This window comes from Mesoplodon densirostris, chromosome 18, assembly GCF_025265405.1.
Source record: "Mesoplodon densirostris isolate mMesDen1 chromosome 18, mMesDen1 primary haplotype, whole genome shotgun sequence".
Lineage (NCBI taxonomy): Eukaryota > Metazoa > Chordata > Mammalia > Artiodactyla > Ziphiidae > Mesoplodon > Mesoplodon densirostris.
In genome coordinates, this window is record NC_082678.1 from 42,668,901 (window position 1) to 42,694,373 (window position 25,473).

The 25,473-nt window shown below is 52.8% G+C and overlaps 1 protein-coding gene across 2 annotated transcripts in view; it reads right to left on the minus strand.

Annotated features, from left to right (window-relative positions):
- NTN1 (netrin 1) overlaps positions 1-3,305 on the minus strand; it is a 192,001-nt gene extending 188,696 nt beyond the window's left edge. Inside the window, exons 1-2 of one of the 2 annotated variants that reach the window (XM_060082377.1) lie at positions 3,282-3,305; positions 1,434-2,515 (exon numbers count right to left, since the gene is read on the minus strand). In XM_060082377.1, the coding sequence (XP_059938360.1) occupies positions 1,434-2,451 (1,018 nt within the window). In that variant the 5' untranslated portion in view covers positions 2,452-2,515; positions 3,282-3,305. Of the gene's footprint in view, positions 1-1,433; positions 2,516-2,981; positions 3,225-3,281 lie in introns of those variants that run through there. The other variant, XM_060082376.1, reaches the window with a different exon arrangement.
- Between the last annotated feature and the right edge of the window lie 22,168 nt (positions 3,306-25,473).

A 25,473-nucleotide genomic window follows, 5' to 3' on the forward strand; every position in this document is an offset into this window, starting at 1 on the left:
CACCGAATCCTGAAAAGTCTCTTCCAACAGGCAACCAGTTCCGTCCCTTAAAGGAGGGGGAAGGACAGTTAGGTCTGCAAAAGCGTACACTTGGAGTGCAAAGATGGAGGCCCTGCCACGCAACAGGAGAACAGCCCTCTTCAGACCAGGACGCCTGCCTGGGCCTCAGTGCCGACCGGGCTTCTCCAAAACATGTTTTCCATTCCAAAAGTCTACATCCACAGTCATGAGGCACAAACTATTCGACAACAACATGACACAATTAATCAGAACCAGACCTCAAAACGTGTGTTTGTGGGGACCAGCAAACTTTGTAATGTGCCTCAGAGGCCGAAGCAATTGAAGAGACTCACACCCGCTGTGTGGGGCTGGGGGGAGGGGGAGGAAACATCTATATTCCATGAAAGATGAACACCCAACAGGGCATTTACATCTCATACTGGAAAAGCAGAGTATGGTCTTACTACCTTTCCCCTCTTTTTTTTTTTTTTTTGTCCTCCTGGGGAGAAACTGATGCCTCGGAGTTTCTACAGCAGCAAAGTCGTATGATTCAGAAACAGAACGGATCCTTTTTTTTTTTTTTTTTTTTTTTTTTTTTTTTAAAGCCTCATTTCCGACCCAACAGTATCCGCCAGTGCTGGTTTTGTCAGATTTCTCTTTCAGGAACTGAAACCCCATGAAATCGAGAATCTGGGCCCTTAGTTAATTCGGAACTGTTTAATTTCACCGAACCCTGACTATAACAAAAAAAAAAATCTGGTATACTTCTTTTTTGGAGCGGAATTGAATTAGCTTAAAATAATTAGTGAACTCTCTTTTGTAATCTGTAGATAGTAATTAATTTAAATCACATCATTCTTTTGCTAACACAAACACGCTGTCCAAAAGAAAAAAATGTATCTATTTTCAAACCATGAAAGACAAATGGAGGACGCAGGAGTGATAGTCGTCGTGTACCGAATTGGCCCCAAACTGCAAATCCCTTTGCCATCTCCCAAGGGATTTGTGGTCGTGGAGCTGGAACTTCCCGGGAACCGGGCCGGGGTCGCCAACAGCGCGCGCAGCTGCAGGGGAGGGGGGGTGGGGCGGAGGTGGACGCCAGGGTCCCGCCAAACTGAGGGGAAGGCAAAGAGTGTGTGCCTTTGGATCTGGGGTTAGGGGGACCGGTCGGCAAATTTTCGGCAAAGCCCTCTCCCCGCATCTTGGCTTCGCACAGCACAGTGAACGCAAACCCGAGCGTCCACGGCCGGCGCCACGAGCGCGAGCGGACCAGCTCTCTGCGCTCCGCGGGGCAGGATTTCCAGGTACGCGCCTCCCACCATCCCCACCACATCCACGAAGCGGGCGATCCTCGGGAACCTTCGGTTGCGAGGCCCGGGAGCAGCCGCCCGGGTCCCCGCCCGCCGCCCGCGTCCCCGCGGCGCCCCACTCACCCACGCACTCGTTGGCCTCGCGGGCTGTGGCGCGCTGCCAGGGCCGGTCGTAGTGGAAGGGCTTGCAGCGGTCGCACTCCGGGCCGGCCGTGTTGTGCCTGCAGTCGCACACCAAGCTGTCGTCGCGGTCGCGCACGCAGCGGGCCGCGTGGCCATTGCACTTGCAGCGGCCGCCCACCTGCAGGTCGGACACGGCGTAGAAGTACGAGTCGCGCGCCAGCTCTGAGTCGTCCTCGTTCTCGTCGCCGAACGTGTGCAGGCGGCTGAAGGCCACGCGGATGTCGGTGGCCGTGACCCAGTCTTGCAGCACGGGCGAGTTGTCGAAGTCGTGCGCCGAGGGCCGCCCGTCCAGCGTGCTGAAGGCGATGAGGCCGCCCGAGAGTGGGCGCATGTCGGTGTGCGAGTCGGTGCACACGGCCTCCTGCTCGTTCTGCTTGGTGATGGGCGCACGGTGCGGCCGGTTGTACATCTTGCGGCACTGAGTGGAGTAGAACTGGAAGGGCACCCACGTGCGCCCGTAGTCCATGGACTTGTAGATGGCCATGGACTCGGGCCGTGGCGAGCAGAACTGCAGGCTCACATAGGTCACCTCGAACTTCTTGCCGAGCGACAGCGTGAGCGTGACGTTGTGCGGGAACTGCAGGTAGTTCTCGGACTGCCAGCACGTCAGGTTGTGCGGGTTGTTCAGATCCGTGAGGAAGGCGGGCGGGTGCGCCTTCTTGGGGTCCGACGCGTTGCAGAGGTGGCAGGAGCGCAGCCGCTCCTCGCCGCGCTCGCTCACCACGCAGTAGCGCCCGGCGGGCCGGCCGCAGGTGCTGGACACGCGCACGTCCTTGCCGAAGGCCGCGTTGACAAAGTCCGGGATGCAGCGGCGCGGGTGGCCGTTCTCGTCCGAGCAGGGGTCGGGCTGCGCCGCCTGGCCGGCGAACATGCTGAGCCCGGGCCCGCCGCGCACCGCGCCCACCAGGCACGCCACCGCCGCCAGCGCCGCCAGCGCCTCCCACACTGCGCGCATCATGCTGCGTCCAGCCTGCCCCGGCCCCGCCGCGCCGAGGAGTCGGTCCGCCCGCCGCAGAAGGCGCCTGCGGAGAGAGGGGAGCCGCGCTCAGCCAGGCCGCCCCGCGCCCTCCACCCCCCGGCGGGGCGGCGAGCGGGGACGCGGGCGAATGCCCGGCTTCCCCCGCACCAAGCCCGCGGCCGAACGAACTCCCGCCTCGCTCCCCCGCGTCCCGGAGGGGGCAGGCGAATCCGGGGGCCCCAAGCCCGCACCACCCGCGCCTCTCTTTCCCGGCCGGCGGCGAGCCGGGGCCGCGGACCATCGCTCGGCTTCCCCGCCGCCGCCTCCACGCCGCCCGAGGGTCCGGCCCGCGCCCGTCCGCCCGTCCGCCCGTCCGCGGCCGGCCGGCCAGCACCCCAAACTCGGATGCAGGACAGCTCGTGGGCCCCCCCGAGCCCGCACGGCCCGCGCCCCCTCCTCCCGCAGCCCAGGGTCCCGTTCAGCTGTCCCAGATCGCACCCCCGCCGGCGAGTCCGCGTTCGGGACTTTACCTCAGGAGAGGGCAAAAGAGAAAGAAAAGTTTGCCCGGCCCCGGCCGGGGAGCCCGCGCGCCGGACGGCGGAGAGCCTCTCGCTGGCTGCTAGCAGGAGCGCCCTGCCTCAGCGCGGGCTTGCCAGCTCCATGCCCGGCGCGGCCGCCGCTGCCCCAGCCCCGGCCCGGCCGCCGCCGCCGCCTCTCCCGCCCGAGTGACGACGCGGCCGCCCGGCTCCCGGCGCTCCCGCCGCGGTGCGAGTGCCGCCCAGCCCGCGCCCGGGGCGCACACACACTCCCGCTGGCTGGCGCGCACTCACACACGCACGCACGCCCCCGAAGGCTCCGCCGCCGCCGCCGCCGCCACTCGCGCAGGGAGTCGGGGGCGGAGGGGAGCGCGGGGGCGGGGGGCGGGGCCGCCGGGCGGGGCGCCGGCCAATAACGTCGGCGAGCAGCCGCCCGCTCGCTAGCAAAGTTTTAACCCCGGGAAAGAAGAAAGTTAAAGGGAAGCGGCCCGGGACCCGGAGAGAGCGAGGACACGAGCGGGTGGGAACCGGGGCGCCCGAGAAGGAGAAGCGGAGACAAAGGGAAAGCAAGGAGAGCGCCCGGGGAAACCCCGGAGAGGGGGCTGGGCCCGGCGCGCACCCCGCGGAGGGAGGAGGGGCCGGCCGCGGTCTGTCCGCGTAGCCCCGGCCCCGCGCTGCGCGGCGAGCCCCGCAGGTTTCCGCCGGCCCCACGCCCGGGGGAGCGCGCAGGCCGGGGGGAGGGGGCGATTTACTCCCTCTTGGTCCCAGGCAAACACATCTGTGTTTGTTTTCTTTGCTGCGCCGGGGTCGGGCCTTCCTCTAACCCGGCCTGATGGCCCCGGTGGCACCGCGCACAGGGCCGTGCCCCGTGGGCAGACAGCCCGGGATCGTAAGGAAGAGCCGAGGAAGATGGAGCCTCCGCTGGCTCACCCCTCCCGCCCGAAGCCCCTGGGGTCCGGAGAGAAGGAGCTGCTCCCCCGCCCCCCTCCCCCCCACACAGTTGTCACCGTGCGGTGGGCCTATCTGTCGGGAAAGCGGCCCTTTTCCTGCCCGGGGAGCTGTGGTGGGCTGGAGGGTGAAGAGGGAAAAAAGCGGGACAGCACCTGGGCACTGGCCAACGCCCCTCCCACACGGCTCTGTCAGGCTCAGGCTGGGGGCAGCCTAGCCCTCCCCAGATCCAGAGGCAGCCCTGTAGGTACTTACTGGCTCAGTGTTTAAGGGTGCTGTGGCCCATACTATCTTGTGGGAGCCCACAACAGCTTTGCAGAGTAGGTATTAAGCTTCATTTTGCAGATGAGGAAACTGAGGTCTCAGGAGGTGAAACTTGCCTAAGATCTGCTACCTAGTAAACATCAAATTCAGGCATAGAAACTTGGCTCCTTCCTCTCCACATTTGTCAAATGGATAATCCCACCCAATTCGAGTCTCATGGGGCATCCTCGGGGCCACCCAGCTTCTCCTTGCCTCCTTCTCTGCCACCTTAACGAAAGGGGGGAGGACAGTAATAGCATCCTTTGACCATCTTGCAGCAGCAGCCAAAGCACTTTGGGGAAAGAATACACAGGGCTCAGAGTTTGGAACTGAATTGCGGTTGTTACTTTTAGATGAGTGAGCTAGTAATAGACCTGGCTTGAAAGCCCAGAGTCCTGGTTCTGGCCCAACAGCTGACTTGCTGCATTCACTCCATTGAGTGCCTCATTTTGTCTTACTGGTATTCTCATAAACTCTGGGAATCTAAGAAGGGGCCTCAGGGCTAGTCTGGCCCAGCTCAGTCTCTTTGGACCTCGGCCTTCCCCAGTCTCCCTGAGAGACAGCCACCCAAGTTCACTGCACCCTTGGGCTGCGGTGAACTTCCAGGGATGGGAGTTCACCTCAGCTCAAAGAAAGAAATCCACTCCATTGCAGGACAGCCTGGACTCATCCCCTACCCTGGGGTAACATTTTAACTTTGCCTTCTTGTGCCATGTACCATTCTCTACACTGTTTATTTATGCCTTGCCTCGTGGCAGAGGGGGATTTCAGGTGACTTACAAGGCACTTAAAACAAGGCAAAATAACATAAATTAGAAAGTGAGGTGGAAGGAGATAAATGTTTCTTTTTTTTTTTTTTAATGTTTAACCCTGTGGACTGTGAAATCCCAATGGCATACTGAAAGGCAACACAGCAGTTAAGGAGCACAGGCTTTGGAGCCAGAGCGTGACCTTGGCAACTTTTGCATCTTTCTGTGCCTTGGTTTCCTCATTTGTAAAAGGGTGACAACAATCTCTATCTCACTGGGTTGTGAGCATCAATGAGTTAACACATATGAATATTATAGCTTAGAATATGTGTACATAAATATTGTACTTAGATCATCTACATGGGTGTACTGTCATATAAATTTATATGTGAATGTACATAAAGCCAGGCACACAGTAAGGGGATGTAGAAATGTTAGTTGGTAGTATTGCTAGCTTTTCGTAGAAATTTCAAGTTATTTAAAGAAGAACATTTAATCACATGGAAAGACGTTCGTGACATATTATAAAATGAAAAAAGGAAATTACAAAACACTATGCCCCCCAAAAAACACTAGGCACAGTATACTCTCATTTTTATTTTTTTTAAAATAAGCATAAAAAGACAACATTGCTAATTGTGGGTATCTCTGGATAGTGAGATTACTGGTGATTTTTGTTTATTTTTGCTTGCCTGTTCTTGATTGTGTACAGTAAAATAAGGAGAGCCAAGAGAAGAAAATCCAAGAGGGAAGGCAAAGTAGAGATGGGAATAAAGGTAAAACAGTCCCTGGGATGCCCTATTCATCTTCTGGGAGTGGGCCACAAATTTGTGCCTAAGCTTTCCCACAGCCAAAGTGAAAAGGAGACTACGTCAGTTACACAATTTCAAGTGTCCATGAGATAAAAACAGACCTATTACTCAAGAGAATTACTACTCTTGGTACTAAAATCAGACAGGAATTTCTCCTGGGGGGCCTCATAAAGAGAACACAGTGTGAGGTAACAAGCAAACATCCTCACCATCCCTGAAGCTCTCGGAGAGTTTCTGTGATGGGCCATAATGTAAGCCAATGGCATCGCAACAAAACACAAGTCAGGAAGACACCCTGACAAGGATGGGTCTGAAAGAGGTACATTGGGGTACCCCACTCACTGCCCACCCAACTTGGTCTATTTTGGAGTATCTTCAAGACTGGATTGCCCAGCGTTCTGAAGCCTTCTTCTTGCTATGTTGTTTCTGTCCCAGAGCTTTTGATGGACCTTGTGTGGCAGCAAGTTCGAAATTATCCTCCCTGGGGTGCACCTTGCCAGCTGAGCTTAGGTCAGTGGTCTTCAGGAAGCATGTGTGTATGTGAGGTGGGGCACTTTCCACTTTTATCGTGATCACTTAGGTCTAAGCTTATCTTCTGCAGTGGATCCTGGTGGGTAGGACTGTCACCTTGCGTCGTGGACGTCCACAACGTTCTGGGAAAACCCTCCTCCCTGCCACTTGTACAGTTGGTTCCATTCCAATTCCACACAGCTGCCGTGACCAAGGCTCTAACTCTTCACCTCTTAGAATGTTGGAAATCAGCCATCTATCATCCCTCAGTTTTCTTTCTTCTAGGTAAAATGTTCCCAGTTCTTTTTTTTTTTTTTGGCCACACCATGCGGCATGCGGGATCTTAGTTCCCCAACCAGGGATCAAACCCGTGCCCTCTGCAGTGGAAGCGTGAAGTCTTAACCACTGGACCACCAGAGAAGTCCCCCAGTTCTTTTTTTTTTTTTTTTTTTTTTTTTTTTTTGCAGTACGTGGGCCTCTCACTGCCGTGGCCTCTCCCGTTGCGGAACACAGGCTCCGGATGCGCAGACTCAGTGGCCATGGCTCACGGGCCCAGCCGCTCCGCGGCATTTGAGATCCTCCCGGACTGGGGCACGAACCCGCGTCCCCCGCATCGGCGGGCGGACTCTCAACCACTGCACCACCAGGGAAGCCTCCCCACCCCAGGTTCTTTTAATGAGTTCTTGCAGGACACTTTGCCAACCACTCTGCAGCCTCTCCTGACGCCTTCTAATTCATCGGTGTCCCTATAGCATACTGCCCTTTGAGGGGACAAATGCAAAAAAACAGATGTCCAAGTGTGGTGAGAGCTTCTCAAAGTGGGGGTTATAAATACACACCCCAAAAGGCGTGTCAGGCTCTGAGTTGTGGGATTCACAGTACAGACTGGTGTTTCAAAACACAACGGTGAGGCTCTTGGGTGAGAAAACACATTCCCAGGTGTTTGGGCTAGGAATGCAATCAGGAGGCGGGGCCCGCGTTCTTGGCACCAAGCCTTCCGTGGGAAGCCTGAGGATCGCCTTAGGGAGACAAGAATGTGGCCGTTTCATGAAAACTTAGAAGTAGCCAGAGTAGGAGGGAGAAAACCAGGAGACTCAGGCGTCCTAGACAACAACAGGCAAGTTCCAAGGAAGGAGGGGCGGTGAGCGGTGTTGCATGCCTTCAAGGTCAAGATAAGATCTGAACGAGTACTTTGGATTGAACTACAAGGAAGTCCTTGGTGACCTTGCCTGGTAGTGGCAGAGGAGTGGTGGGGACAGAAGCCAGACAGCCCCAGGTTATAGAGTGAACGGGAGGTGAGAAAGTGGAGATAGCAAGGGTAGACAACTTTCCAGAAGTGTGAAAACAAGTGGCAGGAAAGAGATAGGGTGATTGGAAGGTGACATGGGATTGAGGGAAGGTTGGGATTTTTTTATTGTTGTATATAAGATAAGGCTATTTGAACATGCCTAAATGTTGATAGGAAGCCAAAGGAGGTTGAAGACGGATAAAACTAGCCTTGGTCAGGTGGTCCGAAAGCATCTCTTGTTACAAAAGAATAGGAAGTAATGCCACCTGCTGAGAGCGAGGGAGCAGATTTGGAAAGGCAGGAAGTCTTGACTGGGTCATTATGGAGAAGGGGATAATGCTTGCTGGGCAGAATTCAAAGACCTACTGCAGTTGGTGACCATCTACGAGAGAGAATGCCACCCAGCAAAGTCATGCCCCAGCAGTGCTCACCGGCCCCTGTGTAGACCTGGAGAAAGCAGAACCGTTGGATTAATCCAGAGTTGAAGGTTTTTTCCAGGAGGTGGGACAGAGGGACAATGTGGCTGATGTGATGGACCATGGAGACAAAGCTCAAGAGATAAGGTGGTGACGACAGGCCACTGAGGGGAGAAGAAACAGAGAGGCCGGGGGCCAGAGCCCACGCTGTTCAAGACAGTAGCCAATAACCACATGTCACATGTTCCATTTCAGCTTGAATGAGTAAAAATTCAATAAAATGTAAAGCTAAGTTCCTCCGTTGCCCCTGACTTGGACAGCGCCAGTAAAGAACTTTTCCATTGGGATGTCCCTGGTGGTCCAGAGGTTAAGACTCCGTGCTTCCAATGCAGGGGGCACAGGTTCAATCCCTGGTCAGGGAACTAAGATCCCATGTTCTGTGTGGACAAAAAAAAATTTTTTTAATTAAAAAAAAAAGATCATTTCCCATCATCACAGAAAGTTCTGTTAGACAGAGCTGGTCTAGAGGGTCAGAAAGATAGAAGTGATGAGGTGGGAATAACTGAGGAGACCATGGTCCCAAACTGGATGCCTGCACCGAGGATTCCAGAGGTGGAACAAAGCTGAACTGTGGGTGATGACAAGACCCGCCAAGGGCAAGAGGAGGGTTTCTGCTGGGAAGCAGAGGGGGAGGTGTCTGAAGATGGGGAGGTTGACCAGATGGCCTGCCCACCAGGGATAAAAGATCCTCAGGACCAGCATCTGGGCTTGCTGACCCAGATGCTGATCTTGAAACCGAGCAGCACCCTGTGGGGCTCCTGGGCACCAGAGCCTTTCTGTTCAGCCTCCACGACCTCTGAGTTCCAAAGGGCAGGTTCAAACAGTTGCTAATCAGGGAAGGGAGGGGATGCAGAGACAAGGGGTAGCAGTCAAGAAAAAATAGTGCAGCCTTGGGACACGTTCCTGGTTTCGCCTCAAGGGATACACATAACAATATCTTCGCTCTTTTGCAGAACTAAACCCCCAACAAATGGAAGACGCTAACTACTTGATGAAGCATTCTTCAGAGATCAGATTACCTGAGGCCAGATTAAAGGAATACAGGCCCTGCACAGAGCCTGATCCTTATCAGTAACCCCACCCTTGAACCATTGCTGTAAAAGTCCTCACCATATTCCCCCGGTTGGGACACACAGTTCTTGAAGGGCACGAACCCGCTGTGTCCCCCTTTGCCTGGCAAAGCAATAAAGCTATTCTTTTCTACTTCACCCAGAACTCTGTCTCTGAGATTCGATTCGGCACCAGTGCACAGAGGCCGAGCTTTCGGCATCAACCTCTTCAAAGAAAGAGAAGAGTGACCTCGATGGGGAGGAGATGGCATGGATGAGATGTGGATGGGGGAACAACTGTGTGGTTCTGGCCTTAAAGGAGCAGGGGTTGCCATCGTTTTCATGAAGATGGAAAGAATAATGGGGATTGAAGAGGAAAACAGCTCCCCCTCCCTGGGCACTGGGTGTGTGTGGTGTGGGTGAAGAACAGCCCCACTGAACAGTGTGAGTGGGGCCCCAGGGGAGGGCCAGGCTTGGGGGTAAGCATGAAGGCGGCTTGGGGATTGGGGACAACCAGTGAACAGGGTGAGGATGCAGGGGAGGGAACATCCCATAATGGGGGGGGGGCGGGCACCAGATGGCACAGGCTAATGGTTTGCAAGGAAGGAGGACAGGAAGAGAGTCCGGGCTTTGGAGAAATGAGATGACCTGAGGGACCTTCACCTTGAGCATGACTGAGGGTTTTACTTTTTTTTTTTTTTTTTCTTTTGCGGTACGTGGGCCTCTCACTGCTGTGGCCTCTCCCGTTGTGGAGCACAGGCTCCGGACGCACAGGCTCAGCGGCCATGGCTCACGGGCCCAGCCGCTCCGCGACATGTGGGATCTTCCCGGACCGGGGCACGAACCTGTGTCCCCTGCATCGGCAGGCGGACTCTCAACCACTGCGTGAGGGTTTTACTTCTGAAGTCAAATATTTATATAAGGCTTGCTGTGTGCCAAGCCCTCTTCTGAGCACTTTGTCAGTCATGAACTCATAATCCTTGTAAGAACCTTATAAGATAGGGATATTATTAGCTCCATTTTACAGAGGAGGAAACTGAGACTCAGGAAAGTAATTTGCTGAAGCTCATATCACTGATGAATAGAAGAGCAGGGATTTGAACTGAAATGGTCTGTTTCCAGCATTTGGAGCTCTTAGTCAGCACCTGGGGGCAAGACGGGCTTGGCTGACATTATCTGATACAAATGGGTCTCAGCCATCTCTAGACAGGAGAGGGGATCCAGGTCTACCAGAAGTATGAGCTGTGACCTGGCTTGACTGTGCTTCTGAGCACACCTGGTCCAGTTAAGAGAACACACATTAAATGAAGTGGTTCCCAGGACTTCCAACATAGACTGGAAATTGTAGCAGCAGAGGAAATTGATGCAGGCACCTGGCCTCCCCAGAAGGTTCAATGGAGTCTGGATTGATTGTGTTACTTTCGGAAACAGAAAGAACTTGACTTCGACAAACCTTGATTCCAATTCACAACTTAATTGTGTGACCCTGAGCAAGTTGCTTCAGCCATCGAGGAGGAAACCCATCAGTTTTCTCACGGTGAAATGGGGGTCATCACACTTACCTTATAGGCTTGACAGGGTGATTAGAAAGATGCACCTGTAAAAAGAAAGAAGCTGGCAGAGTAGATGCTCAATATATGATGGTTGAGGGTGTTTGGGATTTTTTTGGTTTTTTACTACTCATAATCCTCAGATCACTCACCCCGGAAGAGTTTAGGGGCCTCCTCTCATTTCGAGGCTTTGAGAGCCCAGCTCCCCTGATCAGCCTCAAGGAGATTGCTCAAGGGATCCCAGGTTCCTCGATAGGAATGTCAGGAGATGCGACTGTTCTGGAAAGGGTTTTAGAGCATGTAAGAGCAAGCGGGTATAGTATGTAGGTTTCCTGGGGGGTTTGTCCATTGCGTCAGTGCTGTTTAACTGCATCTTCGCTCAGGCCCTCCCCTATTGCCGGCTTCTTGGCTGAGGATTCCAGAGTTGGGCAGAGAAACCCATACAAACCCCAAATCCGCTAAATCCTTTAATCTACCAGAGCTCTTTGAAGGGGTGAAAAATGCCTGTGGATAAGGGGAACCAGCAGATGTAATTTATTTTCATTTGCACAAAGCTTTTGACAAGGTCCCACCCTGAACACTATTACAATAAAGAAAATGGGTCACCGTCTGGGGAAGCTTTGTCATGGGTGGAAGACTGGCCTTGGAGGAAGGAAACAAAGGGTGCAAATAAAAGGATGATTCTCTGGGTGGGGAAAATTGTGGGGGACCTCTGAGCCCAGAGTTAGGGCTTGGCTCACTGAACATTTACACAAAATCTGAAGGAGGGTGTCCCCTCAGTGAAACCAGCAAATGTAGAGGTGGGCCTGGAGTGACATCAGGAGGAAGACGGTGAATTGCAGGATCTCTAAAAGTTGTGCAGGTGGTTCGTGGGACACAGGTTTAGCAGAAGGTGATGTATTGGGGGAGAAATAATTTGAAATACTCTTCTAGGGTGAAAGGTTATCAAGTGCAATTGAAAAATACTATTTTAGGACTAAATACAAACTCTTTCCTTAAGACAGTTTCTCCGCAGAGGTGCTGTTGGCATTTGGGGCAGAATAGTCATTCAGCATCCCTGACTCCTGTCCACTAAATGCCACTCGGTCACATTCCACCCCCCCACACACACACATCTCATTGTGACAGATGAAAAATGGCTCCTTTCATTTACAAATTCCTCCTAGAAGAAGCCCTACCCCAGCCCCATCCTGATCCACTTGAAATTTAGCTCAATGTCTTACTAAGGCCAAAAAAGTAAGACAACGGGCAATATGAACAGGATGCATTTGGGTTTAGGATCTTCTGGGAAGTTCTGGTCATCACATCTCAAAATGCTTGTGGAGGTGGTGATAAGAGCTAGGAACACAAATAAAGCAAAGGAGGTGACAGAGTGCCAGGAGAGGAGGTGGATTTTAGACAAGGTTCTTGGGGGTGGGGGGCTCTCTGAGAAGGATCCAGTAGAGCTGAGTTAACTGATGAAGGGAGCTTTGGGGATATGGTGGGGGGACAGGGGGACCATGCGTTCCAGGGAACGGAAACAGCAAGTGCAAAGGTCCTGAGGCAGAGCTTGACTTGTGTAAGGAACGGGAAGAAGGTCAGTTTGGTGGGGGCTTGGTGAGTGAGATGGGGAGTGGTGGGAGGTAAGGTCAGAGAGGTCCATACAGGCCAGAGTATGCAGAGCCTTGTAGACTTTGATAAGGAATCTGAACCCTTAATGATGAATTCTGGGTACCTCCAAGGCCTGGGAGGCTTTTCCTATGGCTCTTAATATCATATTGTTTCCCTGAAGAATCCGTGAGCTTCTTAAGACAGGAACTGTGTCTTTTCCCTTTGAATCCCCAGTGTTTAACAGACTGCCTGGCACAGAATAGGAGTGCACTACAGATTCATTAAAATTAATCAAAGCACAAAATTATGGACAATTGATGTGACCAACCGCAGTAGGCTGAAAAATGTTCCCCACCCCCCAAGATATCTATCTCTTAATTCCTGGAACATTTGAGTGTTACCTTATGTGGCAAAAAGGGGTCTTTGCAGATGTGATTAAGGTAAGGATCTTGAGATGGGAAGATCACGGTGGATTTTCTGGATGGGGCCTAAATGTCATCACACGTCCTTATAAGAGGGAGGGAACGGGAGATCCGAAACAGTAGAAGAGGGAAGGCCACGTGAAGACAGAGGCAGAAATTAGAGTGATGTGGCCACAAGCCAAGGAATATTGGCAGCTACCAGGAGCTGAAAGACGCAAGGAACTGATTCTCCTCCAGAGCCTCTGGAGAAACCACAGCCCTTGATTTTAATCCAGTGATACTGATTTCAAATTTCCGGCCTCCAGAACTGTGAGAGAATAAATTTCTGTTGTTTTAAGCCACCAAAGTTCGTGGGAATTTGGTACAGTGGCCATAGGAACTAATACACCACTAAATCCTAGGAATGCCAGGATTCAGCGGGTCTCTTGCAAACCTTAAAAGGCGAGCTTGGGTTAAATGAAAGGAACAAAAAGAGGGAGCGCTAACAGTGTGGTTTTGAAACATTCCTGAAGTCTTCCTTTGGGTCTTCTTCCCATGGGCTGTGAGACCACATCGCCCTGTTCTTTACCGCCTGCAAGGCTGAGTTCAGTGCCTCCAACATAAGCTTGCCAGGTGCTTGCCGTTTGTATTAAGGTAGCATAAACCCCCCTTTCTGGAGGCCAGGGTTGCAGAATCCCTTTACAATTCAGAATGCAGTCCAGAAGCAAGTTAAGAGTCTCCTGGGCCTTTGAGAGAAGAGTTGCCATGATATCCGGGGATTTCAGTCTGGAGGGAAGCCAGAGTTCTTCACTTAGAAGTGTTTATGACGTCAGGCATCTTCTGTTCTTCCAGGGTCACTAGAGAGCCACAGACCAGGATCCTAGGGGAATGGGTGACTGGGGGACACTGACACACTGAGAAGTGACAGCTGACAGGAGAATTCATCCCAGCCACCACCCAGGGGTCAGGGCAGGTCTTGTAACCACCCAACTTACCAAGGGCATTACTGTCTGAGAGCCCAGTGGAGTTAGGAAAGTGTGGGAGCAGCTCGTAGAGAGCATCCATCCAGTGCTCCCCTGTTTACAAGTAAGGAGACTGAGGCAGGGAGGCTGAGTGAATTGCCCAGGAGCCGATACTCCAAAAGACGTCTCCTGAATGACTCCTCAGAATGGATCGTGGGTCACCCCTTCAACCACACCTAGGGAACACCTGCTAAATTCAGTTCTGCTAAATTAGGTGGGAAAAAAATCATGATTTTGTTTTGTTTGTTTTTTGGCTGTTCTGCGCACATGGGATATTAGTTCCCCAGTCAGGGATGGAACTGGCGCCCCCTGCATTGGATGCACAGAGTCTTAACCACTGGACCACCAGGGAAGTGAAAAAAAATTCATCATTTTGGAGGGGGAAATGATTACCAAAAAAAGTTTCTATGCTTCAAGGAGTAAGCTTCTGTTATCTGCAAAAGTCAATTACGTGGAACACCTTGTTTTCCCCACATGTCAGTAAAATGAGGTATTACTGGTCTACACGTCACACAGGGAGAAAACTTAGGGGACTAATTCCAAGAGGTGGTGCGGGATAAAAACAGACATGGACTATTGATTCCAAACAGATTGAGTAAGTGCATGGATTATTGAACTAAAATAAGGTATTACAGGAAAGCAGGAGTGGCAGGGAAGGAGGCGACTTCTCCTCCACCGATGCTACCATCAGGCAGGGAGTACCACCATGCTAGCCCCCAGAACGATGCCAGAAACTAGGCACAAGGCTGGATGGACATGACCTAGCCTAGGGAGCTACCTCCTTGCCTCTGGCTGAGCACCTGGCTTATGAGGCCTCCCAGGGATCCCAGGTCCCTAGACCTGTTTGCCAGGAGCTGTTTGGGTAGGCGGTAGGGTGATGCAGGCTTGGATTGTGCTCCAAGCATACACACTTCCTGACCTTCACAGCTCTGTGACAGTGGTTGCTAGGGACTGAATGGTTGTGTCCCTCCCCCCAAATTCATTTGAAGCCCTAATCCCGAATGTGATAGTATTTGGAGGTGGGGCCTTTGGGAGGTAATTAGGTCATGAAGATGGGGCTCTCATGATAGGATTAGTGTCCTTATAAAAGAGGCACGAAACTAATATAATGTGACATGTCAATTATATCTAAATTTTTTTAATTAAATTTAATTACAAAAATTTTTTTAAAGAGACATGAGAAACATGACCTGTTTCTCCCCCATGTGAGGACACAGCAAGAAGGCAGCCATCTGCAAACCAAGAAGAGAGGCCTCACCAGTAACCAAATTGGCCGGCACCTTGATCTTGGACTTCCCAGCCTCCAGAACTGGGAGAAATGAACATCTGTTGCTCTAGCCACCCAGTCTATGTTGTTCTGTTTATAGCAGCCTGAACTGACAGTGGGCAAGTCATTTCACCCCTCTGAGCTTTGACTTCCTCTTCTGAAAAATGTGGATGGTAAAATTATTTGTCCCTTTCCTTCCTTCTTTCCTTCCTTCCTTCCTTCCATCTCTTCCATAGATATCAAAGCATATACAAAAGACCCTGAAGTGTCCAAAGCCCTAGACAAATATAATTTTCATAAAGTCCTGTGGAACCAGTTAACCCAGTGCCTCCACCATCACCATGGTTACGACAGGGATGCTACCCTCTTGAGAGGATGACAAACTGCCCCCGGCAACAGAAGCTCATGTACAGGACGGTAACAACTAGCACTACAGAAAGACTGGACTTTGGTGTTAATGCACATCAATAATCCTTTCCTAATTACCAATTAATATTCATAATAAGTCAACAAGCATGAATAATAAGTATCAATAAAAAGTATCCACTTCAGCTTGGGGTCAAGGTAGATCCCTCAAGAGTGGAGTCTCATAACAGCAACCACAGTCATAATCACAACCATAATCACAGTCACAGCCATAATCACAACCACAGCCATCGTCACGACCACAGTCGTAATCACGATCAGGATGGCAGCTCCCATTTACAGAACGCTCTGCTCGCTGCCAGGCCTGGCCTGGGAACTGGTCTGCTGGGTCTCAGCCAGGGAGCTTGTTGAGGCAATGGTGGTGGTGGAGAGGCTAGAAGGGAAATTGTGAGAAGTTTCTCTTCTTGGGGAAGATGGGGGAGGGAGGGAAAGGCAGACTGTAGGCTCCACGACTGGGGGTAACATCTTTCTTGCTCACTACTATTTGCCCAACACCTAGCACAGAGCTTGGTACATAGTGGACACTCAAGAAATGTTTGCTAAATGAACACCGAGGGGCCCACACAGGGCGTCCCTGGGGAAGGAGCGGAGACTTCTTGGTGTCAGAGGATCGAATTGTCTCTCCATGAGCCTTTGATTCCCAGTAACTCTCCACCCACATGAAGAAGATTCACACTGCAGGTCACATTGGGCTTGCTCAAGAACTCAGATGATCCTGGCATCGTCGACATACCCTAACCTGTGACACACACACACACACACACACACACAACACACACACACCCCACGTCTCCTGGCTGCAGAGTGGGAGCCAGGCCTCTGCAGCCGGAGCCAAGGACCCCCTGGGCTGGGTGCCCTCACCCTGGATCCATAGGGCTCAGGAGGCGGCTGCCTTCTGCCTGGGCCCCCTCGGCTAGGATCTGATTTTCTCATCATCTGGATAGTCTCAGCAACTCGCAGCACAGGGATGAACCAGCCTGACCTTTCTGGAGGTTTGTTTAAAGCAGAACAATGTTTGTCTTGTCCAAACACTATGAATTACTCCAGAGAATCCTGACCAGTTTTACAATCCGCAGCTACAAACGGCTTACATAAATAGGGACCCGTCCCCTCCCCGGCCCCCCTCTGTTCCTAACAGCTTCTCCCCCGCCCCCCCCCACTTTCTTCCACTCTTCCAGGCCTTCCCCCTGCGCCCCTTCACACCTTCTCTCCTCTGAGCCCCAGCCTGGTGAAGGGCAGGTGTCGGCTGTTCTGGGCTACGGCTCACACCTGGGTTGTTGCTGGCACAGCTGCGGACGGCTCAGGACGGGCTGCTCTGGCCCTGGCGTGGGCCGGGTTTGCCTGGCTAAGGGGGTGCCTCTGGGCACATTGGTACTGTCTGTGTGGGGCCTGCCGTGCACAGAGTTGGGTCCAGCTGTGAAAGCGCGTTGGTTAGAGGAGCCCCTAGGATTGGGGGTCCAACACCCAGTCAGCCCGCAGCCCACTTGGACCATTCCTCGTCTGGCGGAGTCCTCAGCTTCCCTGCAGCTGACGCCGCCTAGGCTGCACATTCAGGGGATCCCGAGGCATCTCCTAGAGGTACACCACACCCACCACTGGCCTCCAGTGGGGGTGGGAGACAGTAAAGGCTGTTCTGCCCATCAAATATGAGCCACAGAAAGCAGGGGGGGGTGGGGCTGCGGTCCTGGGAGGGAAAGGGCTGCTGAGGAAAGAGCCCAGTTTGGGCTGGATTTCCCTAAATATAGTTTCTGTCCCAACAGCGTGGAAAGGCTTTGGGAAGTTTGTGGAAAATGTAGATTTCTGGGCCCCTCCCCATGGCCTACAGAAGCTTGGGGGTGGGAATGGGGGAGCTGATGCTCAGGGTTTGAGATTCACTTCTCTGCATGAAAATCTTCACCAGTTCAAGTCCTCTGACTGACTAGCTGGATGACACCTGCCAGCCACTTTGGGTCTCAGTATCCCCATCTGTACAATGGCCCGAGAATCTTTGAAAGGCCCCTTCCAGCTCTTAGAATGTGTGGTTTCAAGGAGAGTTGGCTACCAGAACCCAGAAGCAGCATAGGTGAGAGCAGCCTGAGAAAAAATCGAGGGAGTCCTTAAACTCCGAGGAGAGGTGTTGGTGAATACTTGGGGAGGTGCCCGGGGAGCGTGCTGCTGGTGGGCTGTGAGTGGTGTGTGGAATCCTTCCACCGAGGGCCCTACACTTGGAGCCAAGTGTGATCTCATTTCATCCTTGCTTTGCAGACAAGGAAACTGAGACTCAGAAGGGAGGAGGGACTGCTCAGAAGTTGGTGAGTGGCCGGGATTCGATCCCTGACACCCATCTGTCCATTCCAGAAACGTCTCTTCCCGCCAGCTACTTCCCTTGTTGTTCCAGCCTCTCAACCCCGCTGAGGTTGGACCTTAGGGCCAGAGCTCCTTCTCTTCCCCCGACGGGAAGGTCCCACTAGGCGGAAGGGCCCAGGGCCAAATCGGCCCCGTGAGCTGGACGCGCGGTGAGTCCCCCCACCGCAGGAAAATCAAGCGCCAGGAGCTTCACCCTGGAGAGAGCCAAGTCCACCCTGCCCACCCCGAGGCTCCGCAGCCGGGCTGGGGGCGCCGTCGGGGCGCCGTCGTCGCGGTTAGGGCTGCGTCTGCAGCGCACGACCCTCCTTCGCCGGAGGGAAAGGGGCGCCGCCAGGGGGAGGCCCCAGTTTTCAGAGCCAGCAGACGTTTGTGCTCAACATTCGCCGGGGCGACTCGAGGTCAGAGGATAAAGCCGCCGTCACCCGCTCAGCAGGGTCTCCGGGGCAGACCCTAGGGTCCCATTAGGAGTGGCAAGCTGGAGGCGGCGGAGGGCACGGTGTCACGTCCCCAGCCCCGCAGGCGAAGAGCTGTTGTCGCGGGGAACCCGGAATCAAACGTCTGGTGAGGGTCAGGACTGCACCAGCGGGCCCTGTCTCTACGATCTCGGCTTGTGCACTGGATTCCATTTGCAATTTGGGATCCAGAAGCTTGCTGTGTGACGTCAGGCAGCCGCGGACGGCTCTGGGCCGCGGGTCCTCTTTTGCGAACCTCGGGGTTTGGGACGGACGCTCTCCCAGCTCAGCTCCAACGTCCGCGCCTCGGATTAGCTGCGCCTCCTTCTAGTGTAGCATTTGATTTTCTAATCAAGCTCTTTGTCCCCTGCGGCCTTAACCCGAACCCCCTGCTTCCCCGTTTCCCCTAGGGCCCCGCCTGGGTCTCGCTCTCGCTCGACTTTCCCGTCGAAGGCAGTCGAGTGAGTGATTCCCGGGAGCCGAGGCCGAGGCCGGCGGGTCCGCGGCGCGGGCCGGGCTGTATGGAAATGGCCAGAGGAGCCGGCGGGCGCGGCGGCGATTTATTCAGGGAGTGACAGCCCCTTTGAGAGCTCAGCGAATGGCATTTTCTGTCTGTGAAAGCCTTTCTTCCCACCTCTGTTCAGATTAGCCCGGGGGATGAATGCGCCCATTATCCAGCCCGCTGACCATTCTGAAACGCCAAATTAATTACTAAGCACTGAATCAGGCTTCGGGGCCGGGGCACCGGGAGGTGTGAAAATAGCGAGCGACTGGAGCTGGGGAAGGCGAGGGGCGCAGCGCCGAGAGGCCGGGCGGGGTGGCCCGGGGCGCGGGCGCGGGCGCGGCGGGGCCGGGGAGGGCTTGGCCGGCCGCCGAGCGCGACCTGCCGGCGTGACCGGGCGCGACCGCGGGGCGAGCGGGCTGCCGGGGCCCCGGGCGTGCGGCAAGGCGCGGAGCGGGGGTGGCGGCTCCAGCGGGCTGGGCTCGCCGGGGGCGCGGCCGGAGCGCGCCAAGTGAGCGGGGCGCGGGGCCGAGGCTGGAACGTGCGCCGCGCGCCGGTAACTCCCCGGCATCATCGCCAGGGACGGCCACCCCCAGACGTCCCCGGCCCGCGGCCGCCCCTCCGTCCCCTACCAGGCGCTCGCCGCTCCAGCTGCCCTCCGAGGCCTTCAAACAACTTGGGTGCCGCCCGGCCACCGTGGCCCCGGCCGAAGCTTCCCGAGCGCGGAGGCCCGGGCCACCCCACCGGGCCCCGACTCCGGCTCGGCGGACCGCACTTACCTCCCGAGGCGCCGGGCGGGAGAGGGAGGCGAGCTCTCGGCGGCTCCAGCTGGAGTGCGCTGGGCGCGGAGAGCGCGCGCCTTTAAGACTCCTCCCCGAGACTCCGCCAGGTGGTGTCAAGCCGGCTGGGCCCTCGCGGCTCCCTGCTCCCCACCCCGCCCCGGGCAGAGCCCAGCCGCTCGTTCCCACTCGGAGCCCCGCCGCGCCCGCTCCAGCGGAGAACAGGATGGGTGTGATTTGGGACCCAAGGATGCTCAAGAGGAAGGCACCCATCCTACCCACTCCAGCTTTGGTGGATGGAGGAATCTCTCTTTGGCCGGATGCTGAGGGTGGCGGAGGGAGAGGCGAGGACTGAGAAGTCTTGTCCGAGGACTTCCGATTCGGTCCCCACTGTCATCACGCCAGGACGCGCCTTAAGTCCGCGCGAAACTGGTCCTCTCGCCCTTGATCCAAGATGGCGAGTGACACGCCTCCCCCAGTCACCGCTGAAATGACTGAAGCGATAAAATAGAGAACTGTCGCCACTTAAAACTAGGGAAATGTGATATTCACACTCCTGAAACAAAAGTTTAAGAGGACCCGAGGGAAGGTTGAAGGAACTCCACCTTCAGCAGGCGAGAAGCAGGGGTCGGCCCGGGACGCGCAGAGAGTAACCCTCTCTCCCGGTGCCTCCTCCGAGCTCAGGGGGGCGAGTTCACGCGCGCGGCCGGCACCTGGAGACCCTCCGCCGACCTCACCGCCGCTGCAGGGCACACGTTTGCAGGCATAAACTGCGATTCTAGCTTCAGGCCATTATTAAAATTTTACATCATGTGTCTTCTCTTTCAAAAATTATTTTTTGACATTTGTTGAGATTTCAAACTGCATTAATAGTTAACTCAGGTTTTCTGTCTTCGTTATTTTATGTAAACGTCTTCCTCATTCCTGAGTTGCTTATTTTGATTAATTTCTCACACAACTGAAACCGATTCATCATCTTCTGATTTTTATAGTTGCAGAAATTTCTCCTAGGTTTTAGAGAATAACATCATTCAGAGCCTTTCATCTTTGGGGGTCCAGCTGGCTTTAGTTTACTTTCTTAAAAGAAAAAAATATATATGGGCTGTATTACAGCCTTCTTTACTAATTGTGCCCTAGGGTTAGTCCCTTCTCTCTTCACATTCACTGTGTCACCTGTAAAATGAAGAAATTGGGCTACATGATTGCTGTGGTCCCATCCAGCTTCAACGACCTGGGAGTCTAAAAAGCAATGGCCCTACCACAGTGAACTACCACTTCACACCAACTAGAATGCTATAAAAGAAAAGACAGATAATGACAAGTGTGGGCAAGGATGTGGAGAAACTGGAACCCTCATTCATTCCTGGTGGGAATGGAAAAAAATGGTGCAGCCATTGGAAAAGTCTGGCAGTTCCTCAAAAGGTTAAACAGACAGTTACCATAGGATCCAGCAATTCAACTTCCAGGTATATACTCAAGAGAAATGAAAACATATGTCCACACAGAAACCTGTACACAAATATTCATAGTAGCATTATTCACAGTAGCCCCAAAGTGGAAACAATCCAAATGTTCATCAACTGATGAATGGACAAATAAAATGTTGCATATCCATATAATACAATATTATTCAGCCATTAAAAGAATGAAGTACTAATACATGCGACAACATTGATGAACCTTGAAGACAGTATGCCAAATGAAAGTAATGTCACCAAAGGTGACATATTATATGGTTCCATTTACTATGAAATGTCTAGAATAGGCAAATCCATAGAGGCAGAAAATAGATTTGTGATTGCCTGGGGCTGGGGGTTGGGGGGAGTGTTAATGGGAGTGGGCTTTCTTTTGGGGATAAAAATTGATTGTGGTGATGGTTACACAACTCTGTGAATACACTAAAAGCATTGTATTGTACACTTTAAATGGATGAATTTTTATGGTATGTGAATTGTATCTCAATACAGATGTTATATTACAAAATACTTACCGTGTCTGTGTTCTCATGAAGCTTACAGTATAATTTGGGGATTCAGAGCCCTACTATCTGCCCAAGGAGTGAAGCACCCTCTTCACACTTATGCACCAAGATTTCCATGGCCCATACAAAGGCAAGACTTTTCTGGATCTGTCCTAAGACAGGTATTAACTTTCTACTCTTCTTCCTCTCTTTTGGAAATCCTCCAAATGGCTGCAAATAGCCCTGCAGACTCAGTAGTCTGACTCTCAGATTAGGGTCTTCCAAGAGAGCAGTCACTTGCAAGGCCATAGCACAGTAATTAAGAGTAGCAACTGTAGGGCTTCCCTGGTGGTGCAGTGGTTAAGAATCTGCCTGCCAATGCGGGGGAAATGGGTTCAAGCCCTGGTCCTGGAAGATTCCGCATGCTGTGGAGCAACTAAGGTCGTGCGCCACAGCTACTGAGCCCACGTGCCTAGAGCCCGTGCTCCACAACTACAACAAGAGAAGCCTGCGCACCGCAACGAAGAGTAGCCCCCGCTCACTGCAGCTAGAGAAAGCCCGCAAGCATCAACGAAGATCCAATGCAGCCAAAAATAATAAATTTAAAAAAAAAAGGTAGCAACTGTAGAGCCAGGCCTCCAGGGTTCAAATCCCAGCCCTGCCTCTCACTAGCTACCCGACATAGTCAATTGACTTACCTTCCCTGTTCCTCAGTTTCCCCCTGTGCACAATGGGGATAACAGTGCCTATTTCATTAGGATTATGGTAGGATTAAATGAGTTAATATATGTAAAATGATAGCACGTGGTAGGCTATCATAAGTGCTAGCTGATGATACTACTGGGGTATTACTGTTATCCATCGGCAGGGTCAAGCACAGACCTGCTACTTTCCTATGTCCCACTAGGTGGCGCAATCGCACCACTTCGGACAACCAAAGTGGCCCCCTGGGTCCCTTGCACGGTTAACTCTGGACTTTGATAAACCATGCAAGGAGAGCTGCGGTTGCAGTTCCATCTGTGAACTATACATAGTAATATCACCTACAGTGCGGCAAATTTCTCTAATCGGTGCCACTCACTGGAAAAAAGTTCTCTCCTATCCAGAGAAACCAGCGCATGTGTACAAATAAAATGCATGGTCTGGGTAAAATGTTAGATCCATACCAGCCCAGGTGCTGCCATCCAACCGAGGCGGTGAGGCCCGTGTGTGTTTTCCCACAGCATCCTCCTCCTTTTTATTACACGTATCTGGTAACAGTCCCCCTTATCATCCTGAAATGAAATTTATAGACAATACAAATAACACACATAATTTCTCCTCTGTGTCAATACCATGCCCTGATGGTAATATAAGGAAGAAAGAAAAAGAAAGTCAGGTAGAGTCAAATAACTGCATTTCAATGGGCAAATGCTCTGAATAGAATTACCAAGAAGACCGTGGGAACAAATGGTCCCTGATAGGGGTGTATTGCTCTGGTGGTTCAAACACCTTGAGTGGCGTTGCCCTGGGCAACGTGATTTTCCAAAGTGGTCAGCAGTTGTGGGTCAAGTTGCCTTCCTGGAAATGTTGGTGTGTGTTAAAATTGTGAATCAAGACAAAACAAAACAAATCCTTTGCGTTCATAGACAAAATAAAATTAGGCTCGGGGCACAGATGTTTTTTCGTCTTTATGAATGTCCAGTGGGACATTTAAAAGTTGTACGGGAAGTTGTGTTGTGATTGTCCCCAGTGTGCAGTGCAGATGTCTGCACCTCTGGTTTCTGACTACTAAACAGTAGTAGTGTCCCCCATCACTGTGACAGCCAAAACCACTTCACCACAAATTTTCAATTGAACAATAGCATCTCCACTGAGAACCACTGGTCCAGGGTCAAAATTGCTTTGGGCATTTCTAGCAAAGCTAGCCCTCGATCTGCTTAGGGCTCAACTTGTAAAAGGCATTGGCTTTTCCCTAGTCTACACAAACACACTTGTCTGGGACCAGAGTGGGGACTCGAAGGGGGTTCCAGAGAGAGGGAGGCTGTGGGATGCGGCTGTTTCCTCTGAGTGTCTCCCTTCTTTGTCCGGGAAGAGGCCTGAGGAGGGAGGTTGGTCTCGCCTGCCAATCTCGGCCACAACCCAGTGGTCTGTTTGAGGCTTTTCCTAAAACCCAGCTGGGAAGTCAATCAGCGGAGACATAATCCTGATTTTAGCCACAGGGGCCAGGGCCTCTGAGCAAACCCCTGGCTTAGGAGAGTTTCCTGCTGTACATTTGCTTGGCATGTCAATCTCAAGCTATTCTTGCTCTGCTCTCTCAGGGATGGGGCCAGCAAGCCCAGGGCTCCTGGGGACAAGATTTTGACATACTGGCATGTACAGGCTTGCTCACTAGCTCCATTAATTACGTCCACCTCCACCTGCTATGGGGCATTTTCCGGTCCTTGCACCTGGCCCTTCCTTTCTCTCGGCAGCTATGGCACCAGCCCCCGCCTCCCCACCCCAACTTTCAGCTTGTTTGTCTCAAGAGGCAGGTAAGACATGACCCAATCCCCCTGCTGGTATTCCTGGAATTCAGCTGGTTTAGCAAAGCAAGACTGGATCTCTCCTGAGCAGGGCAGCTGCATCTTTCCGTACACATTCCATCACTCCTGTCGATTGATGTGTCGGGGCCAGCTGGTCATCTACGACACAGGTTTTGACGCCTCAAGAATTCCCTCCCAGACTCTCTGGTCTTAAAAGGGCAGCTGAAGGGCCCAGGAGCCTTCCCGTCATCAAACAAAACTGTCAGAAGCCTGTAACTCTGTGTATTTCTGCTCTGCAGAAAACAGTCCAGATGGCTTCTCACTGAGGCATCCGTGCACCTGCAGCCATAAGCCTTCATGGTGTGTCCAGTGACCAGACATTCGGTGACCACCTCCTGTATGCCAGGCATTCTGGGTGCAGTGGGAACCTGGCAGACACAGTTCCTGTCCTCCTAAGATGTACAGTCTAGGGGGACAAGATAGGCATTCAGTAAACAATAACACAAACAGCTATGTGATTGCAGCTGAGATGAGAATTACAAGTAATACAGGAGCCACGTGAAGGAGTATATCACAAAGGCTGGGGTGAGACAGGGGACTGGGGACTGGGGCATCACGGAGGAGGTGACATCATGTTGAAACCTGAGGGTTGAGAAGGTGTTAGCCAGGTGAAGATAGAGGGGAAGAGCCTTCCCAGTGGCGGAAACAGCCCAGGTGAAGGCCTGAAGTCAGACAGCAGGTTGGAGTGGTCAGAAAATCATAACAATAGCCAGCACTTATGGATCATTCACTATACGCCCAGCCTGTTCTAAGAACTTTACAGGGATTAGTTCTTCTAATGCCCACAATGCTATGAAATAAGGTATTGTCAGCCCCATTACACAAAGGAGGACACTGAGGTATAGAGAGGTTAAGTAATTATCCCAAAGTCCCACAACTACAAAGTGGCAGAGCCAGCATTTAGACTCAGAAAACTGTATCTTTCTAAAAAAAATAGATCTTTATTGGAGTATAATTACTTCACCATACTGCGTTAGTTTCTGTTGCACAAGAAAGCGAATCAGCCATATGCATACATATGTCTCCATATCCCCTCCCTCTTTTTTTTTTTTTTTTGCGGTATGCGGGCCTCACTGTTGTGGCCTCTTCCAATGCGGAGCACAGGCTCTGGATGCACAGGCTCAGCGGCCATGGCTCACGGGCCCAGACGCTCCGTGGCATGTGGGATCTTCCCGGACCGGGACACGAACCCGTGCCCCTGCATCGACAGGCGGACTCTCAACCACTGCCCCACCAGGGAAGCCCATAACCCCTCCCTCTTGAGCCTCCCTCCCACCCTCCCTATCCCACCCCTCTAGGTCATCTCAAAGCACAAGCCAGTCTCCCTGTGCTATGCTGCTGCTTCCCACCAGCCAACTATTTTACATTCGGTAGTGTACGTATGTCGATGCTATTCTCACTTCACCCCAGCTTCACCCTCCCACCCCATGTCCTCAAGTCCATTTTCTATGTCTATCTCTTTATTCCTGCCTTGCAAATAGGTTCATCAGTA